A 19,107-nucleotide genomic window follows, 5' to 3' on the forward strand; every position below is an offset into this window, starting at 1 on the left:
CAGACTCAGGTAGTTTTACTGTTCTTATTTTACTAGAGCTGACTGCAGCATCTGACACAGCTGACCATACAATTCTCCTCAAAAGACTTAGAAATGAGGCTGATGTTAGTGGAAAGGTGCTGAAATTGTTCTCATCCTACATATCAAACAGAGTATTTACAGTTACTATTAACAATTTTACTTCATTAGCTGCTATCATGGCATTCGGGGGTCCCAGAGGGCTCAATCTTTTTACCTGTTTAGTTTAGTTTATGTGTGTTGCAACTTAGTCATGTGATCAGTAGCTGTACTCAGCAGCCAGTTTGTTAGGTGTGTCTTACTAGAACGAGGTTGGACCCCCTTTTGTCTTGAGAAATCTTCGTGGTATAGTTTCAGCAAGGTACTGGTAAGATTCCTTAAATACAAATTGTACTTCTTTGTTCCTTCTCTGTTATTCTACCTTATTATTTTCTATTCAGTTCATGTATTTTGAAACATTTGAATGCTTGCGAAGTTGTGGTTATGATAGTGTTTGCTTGCATGTGTGTTTGTGTATCATTTTGTCTGTAAACACGATTAAAATGTGGCTTACATCCACCACATTCTTGAAGGTCATCTTAATGATTCACTGGTAAAAATTGACAAAAAGCAAACAGTGCATTTAAAAAGAACAAAGAAAACAAAATAATTATATACACTAAATACACTATTCTCTTAAAAGTAAACATTGTTTTTTTTACTATCTGTGGTCTGCAAACCTGATCAGTATTTGTTACTTTAGTGCTATTCCAGGACATTAGTACCCTTCTGGTTGTCCCAGCAGCTCTAAATGCAGGTCTACAACGGACTCCAACAGCTCATTTGGGCAATATTAATGTCACCCTGCATAAAAGCAGCCGTCTCAAGGCTGATATATATATATATATATAATGCATGTTCATAGACTGTCAACTTCTTAATCACAAAGTAATGAATACCATACTTTATCCTTCTTTTTCACTCTATAATTAACATAATGGCTGAAACCTGAAAGTCGGTATTAACAGCAGGGGAGCAATCACTGTTTATTTTCCACAACTAGACATGTTTAATCAACCACAGCTCTTGCCCTCTGTCGGCCAATGAAAGGATTGTTTAATTTAAGTTGCTTGACAACCAGAAGCTATGTCCATCTTTTATGTACAGTCTATTGTCTACTTCCACTTGTCAAATGAGTATCATTGTGGTTTTGCATTTGATTTGCTGTTGTCAATATCTCAGAATTTCTTTTATTCAATTATAAAGAGATCCTCAACAGTACTTTGAAGAAAGGTTAACTAATGCAGTGTCTGTGCATTGCAATAAAAGCGTTTCACAAAACTGTACTCTACAAGTTAAAAAAAAAGGGGGGGTGGGGAGTTTATGCAATTGCAATTTTATTTCATAAGATAAGATAAGATAAGATAAGATAAGATAAGATAAGATAACCTTTATTAGTCCCACAGGTGGGAAATTTGTTTTGTCACAGCAGGAAGTGGACAGTGCAAAAGTTATGAGGCAAAAATTAGAATATTGTGGAATAGACATTGTGGTAAATCCTTTGCTGGAGAGACAGCAGCCAAGTTTATGAAAGTTCAGCCTGGTGAGAGAAGTGGAACTAAGACTGTTTCAATGTAGGGATTCAGACTTGGCTCAACCTCTCTGTATTAAACTTCACAAAGCATACAGAGAAAAGAAAAACACAAATGGAACTATAAACATCATCGAACTGCAGAGCAACTTTGCTGAATTTATGTTTTCAGAGCAGTATCTAAAAGCTACATTTAAAGTCCAGTTAAAGCTGTCAACTGGTGGAGTGGAATCACTGTGACAACCAGGCAGATTTTAAAAGAAAAATACTGTTATGTGGTGCCACAAAGGTATGAATCACAGCCGTATTAGTCAGACTGTCAACATTTGAGCAAAAATCTATAGAGGCTGTATTTATCTTGCTAAATCCTGACTCAGTGTGCCCTGCAGAGGCTGAAATGAGCAGCTTGTGTGTATTTGTTAAGGCACCTTCAAGGACACATCTTGAAAAATCATTCTGAAAAAATAAAGTAAGAATATGAAATGATCATTTCACTTGTTCAAGACTCTGTAAGTTGGATGTCATGCATATGGTATAATATTTTTATATTTTCATGTCCACATTCATTTTTGTTTTTGCAGTGTAAGGTATTTTATTAGTTTTTCTGCATTAAACAAGCTGTCCTCCTAAAGTGCAAAAGGGAAACTATGCCTAACACATAAAAGATAAGAGAGGATTTATAGTATATGTCTGGTTGTTCAACAGGAGAAGCAGCATTTTATTTATAAGAGGGAAAAAAAGATATCAAATCAGTTTCCGCAAGGGGTTGAAAACAAATGCTGTAAAATTTGTAACAAATGTAACTTTAAATCTTGAGGTTTGAGACAAGTTTATTGTCTGACTTTCTGTTATGTTTTGGTTTGTTTTACAATGCATTTTTCAAAGTCAAAAACGAAAGATTTCTACAACACAGCACGTCTGCTGAGTAAGAACAAAAATGCCCTCTTTACACCTCTTCGGGGAACTGGTGGGCTTGGATGTTCTCAGAGCACAGTTTAGCAAAACATTAGCATTCACCGGCGATGCATGACAGCCAAATCCTTTTTTTCTTTACCGTATGAATTTGAGCACCGTGAGATGTCAGTTTCTATTTGACAGCTCATTTGTCAATCCTTTAGGCTTCTGTTAGGCATCTTCCTTTCAGTGTACTGACATGCAAACCCTTCACCTGTCCTCTCAAGTGGAAACATCCCTGGACCTTTGCCCAAAGTTGGTCTAGCTCCCACTGTTAGACCCCCTACACACATTCAGAGTATCTGAAAGCAAACAATGACCAGTGAAGCTGATTTCATTGTTTATTCTTTCATATCAGTGGACATTAAGTTTGTCCACTAAGGTTACGGGCCATCATCTCAGTTGGTAGTTTTGTTTTTTCAAAATCAAACCTTTGTAATGTGTATGTTGATGTTAATATTGATGTGTACGTGAAGAAACGTGCAGAATTTGACATGCATCGTTGCCATTGTCTTTGCATGCCTCCTTGCTACCAAGATTGGAAAAATACTACAGCTTGTGGGAATTATCTTTTTATTATTTTGGCTATTATTACTGTCATACATCATCACATATTACATATTATTAAAACCTGGGGCTTATGCTATCCATTTTAATTGCATCTGAAACTTGGGCTTGTTACATTAATAGAGGCTGAGCTACATTTTGCATCCCTGGGCCCTCTAGTTCCACTAAAAGGAAACTCTTTAATGCTTCAGCACATCAAGGTGTTTGTTGTTGTTTAGACAATTTCATGCTCCCAACTTTGTTGAAGTTTGGAGATGACCACTTGCTGTTCCAACATGTCTGCATATCAGTGCACAAAGTAAGGTCCACAAAGACATGTATGAGCAATTTCAGTGAGTCCTGATCTAAAGCTGCAAAGAGTTTGCTTAAGACACAAATAAACATTAATTTAAGTCCCAAAAAGTTGATTCTGTTCATCTGGACGTAGCATTTTCAGTGGGAGAAACGTTTCATCACTCACCCAAGTTAATTTAAGTCATATTATAATAATTAAATTCCTGCAAACCTTTACTGAATACAGCAGATCATGGTCTTTCAAGGAAGGGCTGCCCTGAAAAACTCGAAGATTCGACTCTCACTTTTTGAAGGGGTCACCGGAAATTAAATATGGTTCAAAGAGCTCAGCAGCGAGAAACATTCAGCATCGTAAGCACTGAAGCACACGCAGGACACACGCGAGTCTAGTCTCAAACTGGCAGGAAGTGAGGCACTGGAATTGGATGTCACCAGCCAGCAGATCAATGGCTGCTCAATGGATCTTGACAAGGAGACAAGCGCTTCACTAACCTGGCCTCTAATAGAAACAGTCAGAACTGTGGAAGTTGTACACTCAAAGTCATTAGCTCCAAAAATGTATTATTTTAAAAAAAAAAATCTATTTGTTTAAAATTGATGTGTAAGCATCTAGTTAATTGTAATTGATCTACTTAGTGTCATCTGTTTAGATCAGAGTATCACCTTATATGAATACCTCACATGTCTGTAATAGACACAAGTCGTGATTCATGAATCAAATTCTGCATTTTAACCCACCAGTACAATACAGATTGGATCCATCCAGTGGAGACTTTCTAAAGGCTAATAGAGACACTTAAGCTTTCCTCATGCTTTATTTACTAAAGACACACTGTACTACCCAACTGTTAACCACAACATGTAGCACGAGAGTGGCTGGTCAGATTGTGGAAGCAGCTAGTAACAAGGGCTGGCATGAAAATGAAGAGGATGACCAAGTACGGTATATACAGCAGCTCCTCAGCAAACATTATTGTTCTCCTGATAATGAAATATTCATCTATCTATCTATATATTTATCTATCTCTATCTATTTATATTGATAGAAGGACAGTCTTTGAATCAGTATTCATTTCCAAGTGGAGGTTACAGTGGTGATGACAATAATTATAACATACAGGGAACAAAGACATAAGAGCAGAGGAGTTTAAATACCCACTTCTAAAAATCTATGTTGACTGAAAAAGGTGAGCACACACACTATGCTCTCTGACTCACCACACTGAAATGCTCTTCATTTAGCCCGAGCAGGGAGGATTTGTCACATGTCACCTCTGCTGCCTTTCCCACCTGATGGTTTCTGTCACTCTGTCCTGTATATTTTAGACATGTTTTAACACGGTTTCCCTGCTCACACACAAACCATTTCTCCCCAAAGGCAGAATGAAAAAAGAAAAGAAAAGCTGGACAAGCATGCTGTTAGATGTTTGGTAAGTAATACTGCAGTTTAGCCATACAAGTTCTACTACTTCTATAACTGCTAGTACTTCTCTGCATAAATAAATTGTAAATTTTTACTGTTATGGGAGTGGAAAACCTATTTGATCTAATGAATTTTAGGACTGCCTTTCATCTGGGGAACATGGAGATTTGCCTCATTATAGTGTTTTTATCCTCTTGGTGGGATAATCATCAACTGGGCTGAGTCTTTTGAAGCTCTAAGGCACCTGAATTAACAGTGAAAAGCATGTAAAACCTGACACCAACCCACCATGACTAAAAAAAGAAAAAGTATGCTCAAATGTGCAAAACAGATTTGATTAAAATATATTATAAAGAACTTCCAGTATCAGAGTTTAGACTTTCTCGATAGACACTCTCATTGTAATAATTAAAGCAAAAGTACCGAAGTGATCATGGGTGCCTAATAAGTAAATGTTAATGTGCTGTATACATAAACTGGAAGAGTTTCTTCAGTGATTGCACAATTTAAGTATCTCGTGTTGCTGGGAAAAGCACCCCACTCCCACAAAATTCACATTTCCAAAGGCAACATTGCTTGATTGCAATGTAAATCTCAAGTCTGCTGATTTATTTTGATGGCAGACAATTCTTTAGACTAACAATGAAGCTGCTAAAAGGTTTTAATCAGCGCTCCGGAAAAATAATCACTTCTTAAAATTAACCACAGTTGGTAGCCAGTGATTTTTATTTTCCAATAATTCCCCGTCTCATGTTGAAGTAACAGTTCACGTTTGTCAAGGATGCCCTTGAGAAACAGAATATGTGTTATCTATAAACTCTTTTTTTTATTATTTAATTTTTTACATCATATTAAATCCAACTACATACATTACATTAGTGTCTGCGGTAATTTTACAGTTCGGTAAATTTAATAAGTAAAAACAATATAAAACCTCTGGCATGACGGAACCTTTCAAGGTGAATCAACATGCATGATTAGCCTCTCTCTAATGTTGCTGACACTCAATGTTGCATAAAGGCTCGAGGACAAATATATATATAAAAAAAAATCTATCTTTCAAAACTATGAAATGAATCTTCCATATATTCATTTCTGACATCTTATATACAGTAACTCAGAGACAGAGCCAGCAGTTGGGCAGCAGCATCCTTCATCAGTGACAATAAGTGGACAGAAGCGTGAGGAAGATTAACTAGAGAATAATTTGGTTTTTGAAGCCGCGGTTGAGGTCTTTATGTGGGAGGACAATTGAGTTCAGTATAATCACCTCAGAGGGGATCGTCACGTTACAACCTGAGGAGACAAAGCAAGGCAGTATTAAGTCTCTGCAAAGGACAAAGACAGTTTATTGCTGTGCTGACTCTCACATCACTCCCTAACATCATTTGTGTAGCTCTTTTTAGCCACAGTTTACTGAAATGTAAAAACAAGTGTGACAATTAGAGAATTTTAATTTGCATACCACCTCATTCAAAGTGCCTTACCTGTGATTTACAAGCTTATTCACAAATATCTTAAATAACTATTCAAATACATGCAGGAACTGGGCCTTAGGTATTGCTTTCTTTCCAATAACTTCATTTCTCAGAACAATATACCGAACACAATATTTGAACAGATATATAATTTCAAGTCAGAGCAGGCTTACCTAGAATTGTAATTGAGGGGGTGAGTTTTCCTTCTCTGAAGAGTGTCTCGCTGTCGATCTTTGCATAGGGATCATTTGGATTTGGGTCACTTGGGGTTCCCTCTACTCTTGCCCACTTGCCAATGGTACTATCCCATCCCACAATGCTGTTCAAAACACAGCAGTGATCCTTGTGGAAGAGGGGGAACGGAAGTTAGTGAAAAATCGGGAAGCCTTCAGCAGGTAATTGTTGTGTTTCAAGTCTCCACATCTGCTTTAATACAGGTGTTCCAAATTCTGGGGGAGACGGGGGGATATGAGGTCACGTATTCCAAGGATACCTGACCATAGTGTGTAACAATCAATTCAGTGATTCTATTGGCTCTCAGAGATAATATAGATAAGAATAGAGGGTGGAATATGCTCTTTTTCTTTTCCTATGTGGTCCCCATCTTACACTTGATTATTTTGCGGAACCCTTGGCTATAGGTCATTAGTCCCTGGAAGCCCTGAAACTCCACTTTAAGCATCACTCCTCCATTAGAGATTGTTCAAACATGAAGAGAGGAAAAAAGCAGTGAGTATTACAACAGGTAGTGATGATTTGTAAGTATTGCTTAAATTACAAATTGTTCTTCTAGGCAATGCACAATGAAAACCAATAAGTCACCAGCAGTATAAATTCATTTTAAAAGGCTGCCAGTCATCGCTGGAGGTGTGGGATTCAATTATTCCGGCCTCAAAATCGTTAAAAATGACATCTTTGTGTGAGGTGCATGCGACGATATTTCTAGTGTGACAGATGAGTAAAGATAAATTTCAGAGAGGTCACAGCTGAAGTGTGGATAAAATGTAAAGCTGATCACTTCAGATAAATTCACCTCCATGTCAATTAGTTTGATGTTTAGTATAATGCCAAGCAAGACATGTCTGATGAAGTGAAGCAAGTTGAGCAGGGAATTGGAAATTACATTGCTTAACTTTAAAGGAACGCTTTTAAATCAGAGTATCAAGTCAGTTAAACTTCTGGAATATTGATCTGGTCAGTTAAGTAGCAGAGAGGGTTGTTAATCAGTTTCAGGTGCTTTCGTCTTAATGAAATTAACAACAGGTGCACTAGAAAAGAAGCAGTGATGAAACAACATCCTTACTTCCTATTTTTTCACTGTAGTTTTGTATTCAGGTAGGGTCAGTGTCACCACTGGTAGCACTGATACCTGGACCCTACAGGGGCTGCATAGGTAGTCCAACTCCCCCAGGAAGTCACATGAAGACATGCAATTACTAAAAGGTTTGCTTTGTCTATGAGCAGGGCCTCAAGAGCATGGAGGAGATAGACAGTTACTCTAGGAGAGCTGAACAGGGTCGTAGAAGCTTCCTAATCCATCAGCAGCACCGGCATCTGCTCCTTTGTGCAAAGAGGAGAAGGTGCACAACAATGCATGGCCTCATGTGGCAGTTTGTATGCAGGCAATTCCTAAAGAATGAAGGAGGTCATACCACCGACTGGCCCCCATGATCGCCCAACCTAAATCCAATCATGTTTCGGTCCATTCGATGCCGCATTGCACCTCAGACTGTCCCGGAGCTCAGTGACGCTGAGGTCCAGATGTGGGAGGATATCCCCCTGGACACCATCTGCCTCATCATCAGGAACATGCGCCCATATTGCCAGACATGCATACAAGCACGCAGGGGCCACATAAACTACTGAGTACCATTTTGAGTTGCAATTAAATTTTGGCAAAATAGACTGTCACGTCATTTTTTCCACTTCTGACTTTCAGGTGTCTTTGAATACAACCCTCTGTAAGTTGATCACTTTCATTTCCAACCTGTCATCCTTTCATTCCTAACACGTTACCCAGTCCATATCAGTATCGATATCACGCATGATTTTTTTCTAACAGTGTACTTTATATTCAGAGGCAGTCACCTGTAAATTTGCACCATGGAGGATGATAGATTCTCGAACTCTGACACCAGCGCCGATAGTCACTCCAGTGCCGATGGAAACGTTGGGACCCAACTGCAAAGAGAAAATAAATTACTGCGTGAGATAATATCTGTACCATTTCAACTAATAACACCAAATTAACTTATCAGACCATCTAAAAGCACATTCTTCTCTTTTTTAGAGTTAAATGCAGTACAAAATTTTTAATATGAGGCTCTGCTGTTAACAGGACATGCCATTTCTATTTAAAGCGTATAAGGAAAACCCTTACCACAGCTGTGGGATCAATATTAGCTGTAGGATGAATATAGACATTACCTGGAGAAAGGAAAAGAAAGCAAGTCTAAATAGATTTGTTTGTGTTATTATGAGGAAGGAAAAAAAAGATACAGGAAGTTAATAAATTGTACCAGTTATTTTGGGGCCTCCCTCCTTATTTGACGCCAGTCTTTCAGGATGAGTTGTGTGATACTGGTTGAGGTACAATCGACTGGCATAAATTGCAGACCTGAGGGGGGAAAAAAGTCAAAGAAATAAAATAAATAAATGAGTATAAATCAAGAGTCTCTTCATTTAAGGTGGTAATTTACATTTTTGTACAGCTTATAGCATAATCACACTGCACAAAGACTTCCTTGGTGAGTCTACATGGACTGTATAAACAACTATAAAAACTCACTCTCTGTGTCAAAGAAATAAGTTGTACTTCAACAAGGTTTGGAGCCTATATGCATGCAAGTCCAGTGTCTCCCATATTCTTTGACATTCAGGGTTGCAGTATCAAATTTATGCTCTCTTGAATGCGACACCATTTATGACACATTCACTCACCCTGCAGATTTAATCTGGCTCCAGAAGCTGAGGGTTTTATATACGTAGAGTTTTCCCTGTCCTGCCAGGGCAGTGAAAATGTCCTGCTCCAGCCTGATGGCCTCAGCTCGGTGCCAGCCGTTGGTTGGCTCCTCTCTGCCAGAAATAGATCATCAGTCGCACAGAGTTACAAATCCCATTTTTTAAAATATTGTGCACAAAGCTTGAGGCTGGAATTAAATTCAAGACAGAATCGGCATAAACTACCCTCAACTGAACGAAACTTTATTTTTCGAGTGTCAGCTGAAACCGTATATTTTCTGAATTTTGGAAAAAATGAGGTGACAAGTTTTCCAGAATTCATAACCTAAAGCTGTGGCCAAGCCTTGCCTGCTCACCAAGACGAAAACTGATGACTTGCATGCCAATGTTGCAGCGCAGACCAAGCACACCTATTTATAACCAGAGTTGGTCGTTAATGATCAGGTTCAGCTTTCTCTCCAAACATCAAATAAACAATTCACATATACAAAATGTGAAGTTTTATCACGTTCCTTTTTCTTGCCAAAGGTGAATAAAGAAATGAGAATTACATCCCGTTTTCCCCTTTCACTCCTCCTGTTCTTGAGTAGCTATTGAGATTCTTCAAATATTTAGTTGTGTACAAAAAAAACCAAAGAAAAAAACAACAACAACCCAGCGGTTCCCATTACCTCTAAAGTCTCTTAAGAAAACATGAATTTATTGCCCTACTATCCAGCCTGCAGAGTCAAATGAGAACACCGAGTTAAAATGCATCACTGTTATCTTTGATGGTGTCAGTGCTGGGCTGAAACCAAAGCTGATTACCTAGTTGTGATCCAAAACTTAAGTAGAAGAGACTATGTGTTCCATACTAATCAGGGTCTCTGGCATAGTGTATTGTGAGAGCCCTGAGATGAAACAGAGTGTTAAATATTGATGAAAAGAATATTTTAAAGGATTGCACCCATAATTGAAGTTTTACCAAGAAGGAGGGGGTGTGGTTAGAGGCGAAGCGGTCCCCAAGAGACTGCAGTAAAAGCCTTCTTATTTCTATCAAGTATCTCTGATGTGTTCAACAATTTTGCTGATTCAGTGCCCAGCTTGATTTAAGTGCTATTGATGTTAGCAGGTGAATTATGCAAAGCGCGGTTTGACCTGTTGTAATATATTTCAAGTGTCCTTGGTGTGGTATTTGTTAGGTCAGCTACTGTACAGTGAAAACAAACTGAAAAAGTATCAAAGATTGTATTAAAAAAAAAAAAAAAAACATATATTGATCCCATGTTTTATTGTAGCTTCTGTGAAATAGCAGGGTACACTCAGTCCACATGCATATTATTATATTATAAAAAGCAAGTCTTCTAGTGAAGCGATGAGCAAAGCGAGACATCTGTATCAGTTTGACATGAAGCTTCACTATCTCGATTATAGTTTTTTTCTAGCTTATTCAGCAGAAACTATAGAGACAACTAAATGTGTTGAGCCTCTTTAAAAAAATAAATAAATAAACCGATCATTTCAAAATGCAGTTCCTCAGAAGAGCAGGTTACAATAGCGTAGATGTTTCTTTAAACCTACGCATATGGATGTGAATTGCATTTTGTCTATACTCTATAAATTTGCAACTACTCCTGGAAAAGGTAAGAGGACTGAATAACCATTCTTATTAAATATGAACATTATCCTCCATTACAGATGCTTTATGTAGTGCTCTACACTATAGGGGTTAGCGATGTTTCATAAAAGCAGGCAATGGTACCTCTTGATCTGAGGCTAGTTAAGCTTCTTTAATCTCTAGGACATACTGAAGTCAGCAGCAGCAAAATCTTGGCTCCTGTTAATCTTGCTCTTGCCAAGAGCTTCAGTTTACTGTGTTTACTGGTTCATTCACTGCCTGCTAGTCCTTCAACATGACTGACTAGAGGTCAAAGACAGTAGGGAAAAATATGGGCAGAACAGAAGCTAGATGAATTTACTATCCTATCTAGAGGCGAAATGTGGTATTACACAGGCCAGACTAAAAGCCTATTTATACCTGCCCTTGTCACCATCCTGAAAAGCGACATCACAACTGCCGGCCTGAGTCATTTCAGTTTTTTGTGCCCCTTTTGACTTTTTGTAACTCTGGCACAGTTGGATTGAAGACACCAGTGTTCGATCAGTGATGTATCAGTATATATCAGGTGCTCAGGGATTCCCAGATTATACAAGGGGAGATGCTGCAAAAGGAGATAAGACTTTATGAAGAAAACTTTGTGTTGCTTTTTTTTCTGGTTTCAATTTTTTCTACTCTTATAGCAGTGCTGATGCAGAGGTTTTATCTGAGTGGTGACACGCATATTTCAGCAGAAGAATGCAGCAAGTCTGGCATGCGCTCAGTGTCAGTATAAAGGCTCGTTTATACTCCGCTGCAGACACCGACATGGACAGCAGGAGATCTGACAGCTGAGCAGTGATTCCTGTTATACCTCTTTGAAGCCTGCAGCGCATGAGTAGTTGGCGTACTATAATGTAAAATCTCTGTGGATGACTTGGCATGGTCGTGAACAACAGGCAGACACACAGAAGGCCGCACAGACCCATCGTGCTCACTGTCTAATGACAAAATCTGCACGACTCTGACCTGAGCATGCCCTAGCAGACTTGCAGAAGTGGAAAGTATACTCAAGGTGGGGATGGCGCTGTGGTGACGTTACAGTTGTCATGTGACAAAACGACTGCAACGACGATAAGCAAACAATAATCTGGTTGGCATTCTAACATTACTAGATGTCTTTTAAATACAATGCAGAGACATCTTTGACATAACATTATAGCTGTTGATACGTTTAGTTAATTTTCAACATCTTGAGCTGTTTCACAAAGCATAATTTTATTTATTTCTTAAAATAGTCCAGCTAGGACGTCATTAGTAAAACCTGGGTACACCAACAGAACAATGGTAAACTGAGTTTAAATTATGGCTTGTGTACAGACTGAAAAGTACTAAGTGACATTTTTTCACCTAGAAATCCAAAGAGCTGTTTTACCAGTTTCCAGTCTTTGTGTTAAGCTAAACAAAACTGAACTGAATGTAAACAGTGCTCAAAATGTCAGACCATGAAATCTAAGAAACAAAAAAATATTGTTTCCATGTCACTGTGCACAGAAAAGTGATACAAGTAGCATTCACAAGGAATTCTCACCCCATACACTAAGTGCTCTAAAACCACACCATGCAACCTAATCATACCCACTTACCCATCATAGGGATATCTGATGATTGTATGAAGAGACAGAAAACATGGCAGGGAGGAGAAAGGAAGGAAAAAAGACAAATGAAGAGAAACAAAGAAATGGAGTAAATGGTATTCACACACATTCCCACGCACATACCAACAAGTGGGACAGCTACAACTCACAGTAACATGTCCTGCTGGTTCTTCTGGAAGACTGCGCCAATATGTTGGAAGATGTCTGGGTTAAAGAGGTATATACCACAGTTGATGATGTCACTCACAAATGTGCTTGGCTTTTCCACATAATGCAAGACCTACATATCAAAAAAGAAAGATTAATCATAATTTTAAGTTTCAGCAGTACAGAGTAACTGTCTAGGAAGACCAAATGGTTAAATACCTCGTTCGATTCTTCGTTTTCCACAATACAGCCATAATTCATGGATTGCTTTCTGTTTGCCTAATTAGAGAAAATGTCAATATAATTTAGCATAATCTCAAATTCTATAAAGAGAAAAGATCTAATATAACCATTTTAATTGTAGTCAAAAAGTCAAAGAAAAACCAACCAAGTAAATCTAGTTTTACTTTCACGACAGTTCACGTTCCAGAAACTAATTATAATGTTTTACCGTTGTCCCAAGGATAACAAAGCTGTTTGGTTCTCCGTGTTCTTTCTGAAAGCTGAGCATCTCTGTAAGAGGAAATGCTGAACAAACATCAGCATTCAGTACAAAGAAAGCCTCTGGACTGCCAGAGACAATCTGATCTCTGAAGTGATAGATGCCCCCTCCAGTGCCCAGGGCTGCATACTCCTGCAAGTACCTGTGGTGAGGAGTTAAGAAGAGTGAAATATCTACAGGTATTTAGCAATGGGCGTGCACAGTAGCAAGTAAAGCATTACATTTGCCACAAAAAAGAATAACTAAAGACAAACAGAATCAAAATGGTGTTCTGGTTTGTGTCGTATACAAAATGTATTTCTAAATCTTGACACTGAACTATCACATCCTCCTAATTCTCACAAGCTCGTGTCGCTGCTATCGATATACCCAGGAAATGTAAACATTTTTCTATAAAAAAGCAAAGCCAACAGCTCCACTGTTTACCTGATTGAAATTTTGAACTCCTGCTGTGCATTTAACAGAAATCTATTCAGTTCTTCATTTGGCTGATAAAAACCAATGAGCAAAATCTCCTTCATGTTTGGAACCTATATATAAAAAAAGAAAACAAAAAGGATCAGCATTAGAGTGATTGTGGGTGCTGTCTGTCACAAAACACAGGCCAAGAAATTCCCAACACCAACTACTAATGAGGCGACAGTTGCTTTAGTATTTTAAGAATTACTAAGCTCTTACAAAAAAGAAAAAAAACAAACAAGAGCCAACATTTCAAAACTAGTGACAATCCGATACTTTAAAATGAAACTTACCTTGGCACATGCTTCAATGTGGTGCTGAAGCATGGGAACACCAGCTACTGGAAACAGGGGTTTGGGCACTTCAAATGACAGTGGCCTGAATCTTGTGCCTGAAAAACAGTGTTTGAATATTTTAAGAAAAATAATAATAACAACTTTATTTGTATAGCACTTTTCAAAACAAAGGATTACATGTGCGTAACAGTTCAAATTAAACTCGCACATAGCAGATAGATATACAAGTTAACATTAAGACAAACAGACACAATCAACCTAACATGATTAGACATTCATTCAAACATACACACATACACACAATTTTACTATAGTTGAAAATAAAGAGGAAAAGATTAAGGGAAAGGTAACCTTTAAAAATTACTTTTAAGCTAATTTTAGAGTCATAGAGTCAGCAAACCTGATTGACTGAGGAAGGCAGTTGCACAGTTTAGGCAAAACAACCTCAAAAGCACAGTCACCTCTAGTTTTAAAGTCAGAGTGGCGGACAGGTTTTCTAACGCCGACTGAATAGCAGGTTTCATTTTTGTACCAGTTCTGAAGTGAATTAAAAAGACAAACAAGTGTCTTTTGAGATGCAAGCATTCACTGAGGTAGGAGGGGCTCTTGAGGTTGTTGGGCTTGACAGAAAAGTACAATTATGTGTCATCTGCATAAAAAATGATAGGAGAATCCATTTAAACTATTAAGCAGAAGCACATGTAACATATAGACAGAAAACAGAAATTGTCCAAGAACTGAGCCCTGAGGGGTTCAGAGGTGGACATACATTGACTAATATGAATTCTGAGGTATCTGTTCAATAAGTATGAAGAAAACCATTTGAAAGCAGTACCAGTGATGCCAGCCTGTTTTGTAGTCTATTAATAAGAGTAGCACGAACAAAGGCTGCAGATAAGTCAAGCAAGACTAAAATAGAATGTTCACCCTTCTCTTAGTGCATAAGAATGCCATTGGCAATCTCCAATAAAGCTGTTTCAGAGCTGTGGTTTTGTTGGTAACCCGACTGGAATTTATTTAACTTATTTTAAGATGTTCTTCCTTCAACAATCTAAAGACACTAACGAGCAAGAACTTCCTCAAGGCTTTTAGAAATAAACAGGAGTTTGGAAATTGGCTTGTAATTATATGAAACAGTGGGATCTAAGGATATTTTTTCAGCAGCGGAAAGACACTTGCTGTTTTAATGCTCAGGGTCTCACTTGTGTCATCACTATATAACAAGGAGTTTATGCATGAGAAGATCTGCATTTACTAATCTGCCTACAGTTCTGAGTGCTTGGGTTGGTAGTCGATTCTTTACATCACTTTCACCTTCACCATGCTCTCACACTCAATTCTGTCATCATCACTCTGTTCTTGCCTGCCTTCTGCGAGCTTCTGTTCTGTGTGCTTTACATATCAGTCCTCTTCTATAATTTTGTCTTTCAATCTTTCATGATTTATTTTTTTTATGTATTATTTTATTTATTTTATTATTTGTTTTGGGCTGTTCCTCCAAAGCATGCCATCTTCTGTTTGAAAATGGAAAAATCTGAGCAAATCATATCACGAGGGCTCAGTCGTTAAAAAGATAAGAATACAAAGCAGACACAGTAAAGGGTACTGTATGTATGTAGCTGGTTTCTCCTAAGTATAAAATAAAAGACAGACGATCTTGCCGAGCTATAGAGCCTTTCATTACACACCCATTAACTTTATTATTAAACTTTACTTAAAAAAAAATAAAAAAATAGAATAAGTAATCTAAAATACTTTTCTATAAATAACTGTCACGCTTGCTGAGAGGGAATGACATTAATGCATCAGTAGTGGAAGGCAAGCTAAAGTTTTGGGGGGTTTTCCAAAAAAAATCTGTGCTCAGGTTGGACTATAGTTTACAAGACGTGGTGATAAAATATTAGGGTATAAAAGCTATATGGGTAAGATTTTACTTCTTGTTCGTGGGACACGTTGTGACACGTCAGTGATAAAAACAACTTCAGCCAGCCTGTTAGCATTAGCAGCCTAGCCTTGCTTTAAACACACGTTAATGACTTTGAAAACACGCCAAGGAAAAGAGTTACCTTTCTGGGGGCCTCCGATTAAAATGACCGACTTCAACATCTTGACAGAAACGCTGCTTGGTGACATGCAAGACCTGGCTGGAAACTATCTGCAGCAGTAAGCAACAGCTGTGAGAGCATTTCCGCACTCACTTCCTGATTGTGACGTTAACGAGATTATCGTGAAATCACGGACCAGAGTGTTCGGAGTGAAACGGAGTCAAGCGCCTGAAAGCTTTGGACTACAAATGCTCTTTTTGAAATCACCAGAATATGCCTTTGTGTACGTGCGACAATATTTCAAGATTATGTTTAACTGCATCAATTATGATGTTATTAATTTATAGTATGCTAAATATTATAAATACTAAAAATATATCAATTATAATATCACTGCAAACTCTTATATAAATTATATCCAGGCTCAGTAAACCTTGTGTACCTTATGTGTCTCCTATACATCAAACTAAACATCTGAACTTTTTTTTTTTCCTTAAAACTCCTTCTTTGTGCTTTAATATTGTTGCATTATTTGTTTGTTTGTTTGTATATTTATTTTATGTAGCATACTTCTTCTAGGTGCTTCCTTTAGAGGTAGTCACAGTGGATCTTCCTCCATCTCACTTTATCTCGAGCATTCAGTTTTATCACACCAAATCTTTGCATGTCCTTCAGTACATCCATGAACCTTTTCTATGGTCTTCCTTTTTTCCTCCTGCCTGGCAGCACAATTTAAAACACTCATTGTCCAATATATATCCCCTGTCCCTCCTCTACCCATGTCCAAACCACTTCAGTCTTGTGTCTCTTAACTTTGTCTCCAGACCACTCAGCCCAAGCTGTCTCTCTGATGTGTTCATGTCTAATGTATTTCATTGTGGTCACTCCCAGTGAAAACATTGCATCTGTAAGTGTTCCACCTTCAGTTCCACCTCTTGTCAAGCCAAACATGATAACATTTTTTAATTTTTTTATATATACACCTAAGTGCTTTCGATCTAACTTTCACATTCCAACTTGGTATTCAGTATCTTGCCCATGGATACTTTGGCATGCAGACTGGATCAGCCACCCTTCAAGCAGCCACCCTTTGATCAAGTCATTGAACTACCAACCTCCTGATTAGTAGATAACATGTTCTACGTCCTGAGCTAAACCCCATACCACATTATACAAAATTTAGTCTTGAAAGACTTTGCAACAGTGTTGTGAAAACATTCTAAATGACCTTTTTTTTAGTGAGAAAATAAGAGTATGAAGACCTGGGTCTGACATATCTTTGATTACTGCAGTAGACAGCCCAAGCATATCTAGACTAGACTAGACTACCACAATATTAACTGATTATACTTAATCCTAAACCTGTAATGTGCCACAGTTTGCCATTTCTCACTTGCACTGTATTATAGCGCTTATTTTAGTTCTAATAAATCCAGTTCTACCTTTGTAAAAAACAAACAAACAAAAACAAACAGGGTATAAAATCTGATTATTACAAAAAACAGGATTGTAATCCTACAGCTTGCTGTAATATATTCTTACTGATCATCTATTCCTTTTTTAGAACATCTCTTGCATCCACACAAAGTAGGTTATTCCCTTATTTCAGCTGAGGGAAGTTCTAGCAGTGGGGAAAATATCTCAGCTGTCAGTTTTGAATGCTTGCAAAGACAACACTTACACAGCTCTAATAGAAGAGTTTACTTTCATACTTACTCATTAAAACATAACCTGAAGTAAAACAGTCTCCCATGTGGTAGTATTCATAACTCAAACATATGCAAATAAGGTGCGAGTCTGCATCAAACAAACAGAATAACATTTTAGTCAACAATCACCAAGGGACAAGGTGCTCTGGTACAGGCTTTTCTGGAGGAGCAACACAGAAATCTGAAGCGCTTTCAAACCCCCTCAAAAGTTTAAAGATTTATTTCTTTTTCATTTTGGCCCTCTGCACATAGACAGAAACAGCGTTATACTTCCTTTGTATAAAAAAAAGACACAAAGAAGGAAAACAAAATGTGCAAAAGAGGACTTTTCTCCACTGTATTGTCACACATTTTATGCTATCAAATGTTCTTATAAAATCCTAATCTAGTTAAATTCCAGCAAGATTAGATCATAAAAACTGTACGTCAAAGATTCTTTTTAGCTCAGCTGCTGTAACGCGTCTGTTTTTGTAGACGTTTTTAAAATAAGTCCGAATTAACATCAGTTTTAGGCTAATTTGTTGTTACAAACAACATGAGCATGCATTGCAAAGATGCTTTGCAATCCTTGCAATGATTAATGTCTTAGACCCGATTCACTATTTAAATGTGAACTTCAGTGGCATGAAAATACTGAATCTATGGAGAAGAGCTGGCAGAACTGGAAAAAACTCACTTTATCGATGGGCACAGTCACGTGACTTTCCACTCAGTCGTTGGCAGACTTTAAAATGCCAAAGACTGTGAGGAGTGAGCATGTGACCAGACTGTGGGTGTAGCTGCTCAAGTATTAACATGAAATATCTATGAATATGGGAGTAAAACAATGGGACGATTCCTGCCATGATCATGACCAATAAGGATCATTGCAGTCTAATGGGATACAAGTGGTATGCAACACATAAAGGCAAAGCAATACTTTCAAACTTTCACATCATTTGGCACTTCATGAAGTTCATGAACATGTTAAAGACTGATAAATATGATTTAAATTGATTACTGTTCAAGACATCAGAGGCAAACATATTATGAGACTGGAAGAAGTATGCATGAAGGTTATACTGTGAACATGGACAAGTGCCTATAAAAATGACAAAAAAGTGTCCTTGAGCACAATTTTGGTAAAGACCCATTAGATGATTATTGTGGGTAAGTTTGATTAAATTCTGATCAATACTATAGAAGTAGTAATTATTGTGACTTGTGGAAGGACAGTCCATTGGCAAGATGAGCTAATAGCAGAGCGATGACAGTTTGAATACGAGAGAGACGCGATAAAGTGGAAGCTTAATAAGTTTGGGTCTGTTTTCTGAACAGGAAGCAATCCAAAAAAGCAACAATTTAACAGAAGCTGAGAGTAGTCACATCATGAAAATCATCCGATACAGTTAAAACGAACGAACGAACAAACAAGAAAAGAAAAGATAAATTTTGCATTCCAAAGGTTTTA

At 37.8% G+C, this 19,107-nt stretch overlaps 2 protein-coding genes across 3 annotated transcripts in view; one reads left to right on the forward strand and one right to left on the reverse strand.

The window, feature by feature from the left end:
• The window catches only part of LOC146651398 (protein lifeguard 3), a 50,928-nt gene that overhangs the window by 16,216 nt on the left and 15,605 nt on the right, over positions 1-19,107 (forward strand). The window lies entirely within an intron of this gene.
• gmppaa (GDP-mannose pyrophosphorylase Aa) lies at positions 5,535-16,124 on the reverse strand. Of its 2 annotated transcripts, XM_085384864.1 has the most exons (13): positions 15,970-16,124; positions 13,901-13,998; positions 13,575-13,678; positions 13,098-13,290; positions 12,866-12,925; positions 12,649-12,779; positions 12,488-12,502; positions 9,245-9,379; positions 8,824-8,921; positions 8,685-8,731; positions 8,393-8,485; positions 6,478-6,646; positions 5,535-6,122 (listed from the first exon to the last, which is right to left on the reverse strand). In XM_085384864.1, the coding sequence occupies exons 1-13, from the start codon at positions 16,034-16,036 to the stop codon at positions 6,022-6,024; spliced, it is 1,311 nt and encodes a 436-aa protein (XP_085240990.1). In that variant the 5' UTR covers positions 16,037-16,124; the 3' UTR covers positions 5,535-6,021. The 2 variants fall into 2 exon arrangements, with proteins under 2 accessions (XP_085240990.1, XP_085240991.1); XM_085384865.1 differs by lacking the exon at positions 12,488-12,502.

This window comes from Rhamphochromis longiceps, linkage group LG16 (genome assembly GCF_057381845.1).
Source record: "Rhamphochromis longiceps isolate RC_006_pf linkage group LG16, R_longiceps_female_GT1.1, whole genome shotgun sequence".
NCBI classification, from domain to species: Eukaryota; Metazoa; Chordata; class Actinopteri; order Cichliformes; family Cichlidae; genus Rhamphochromis; species Rhamphochromis longiceps.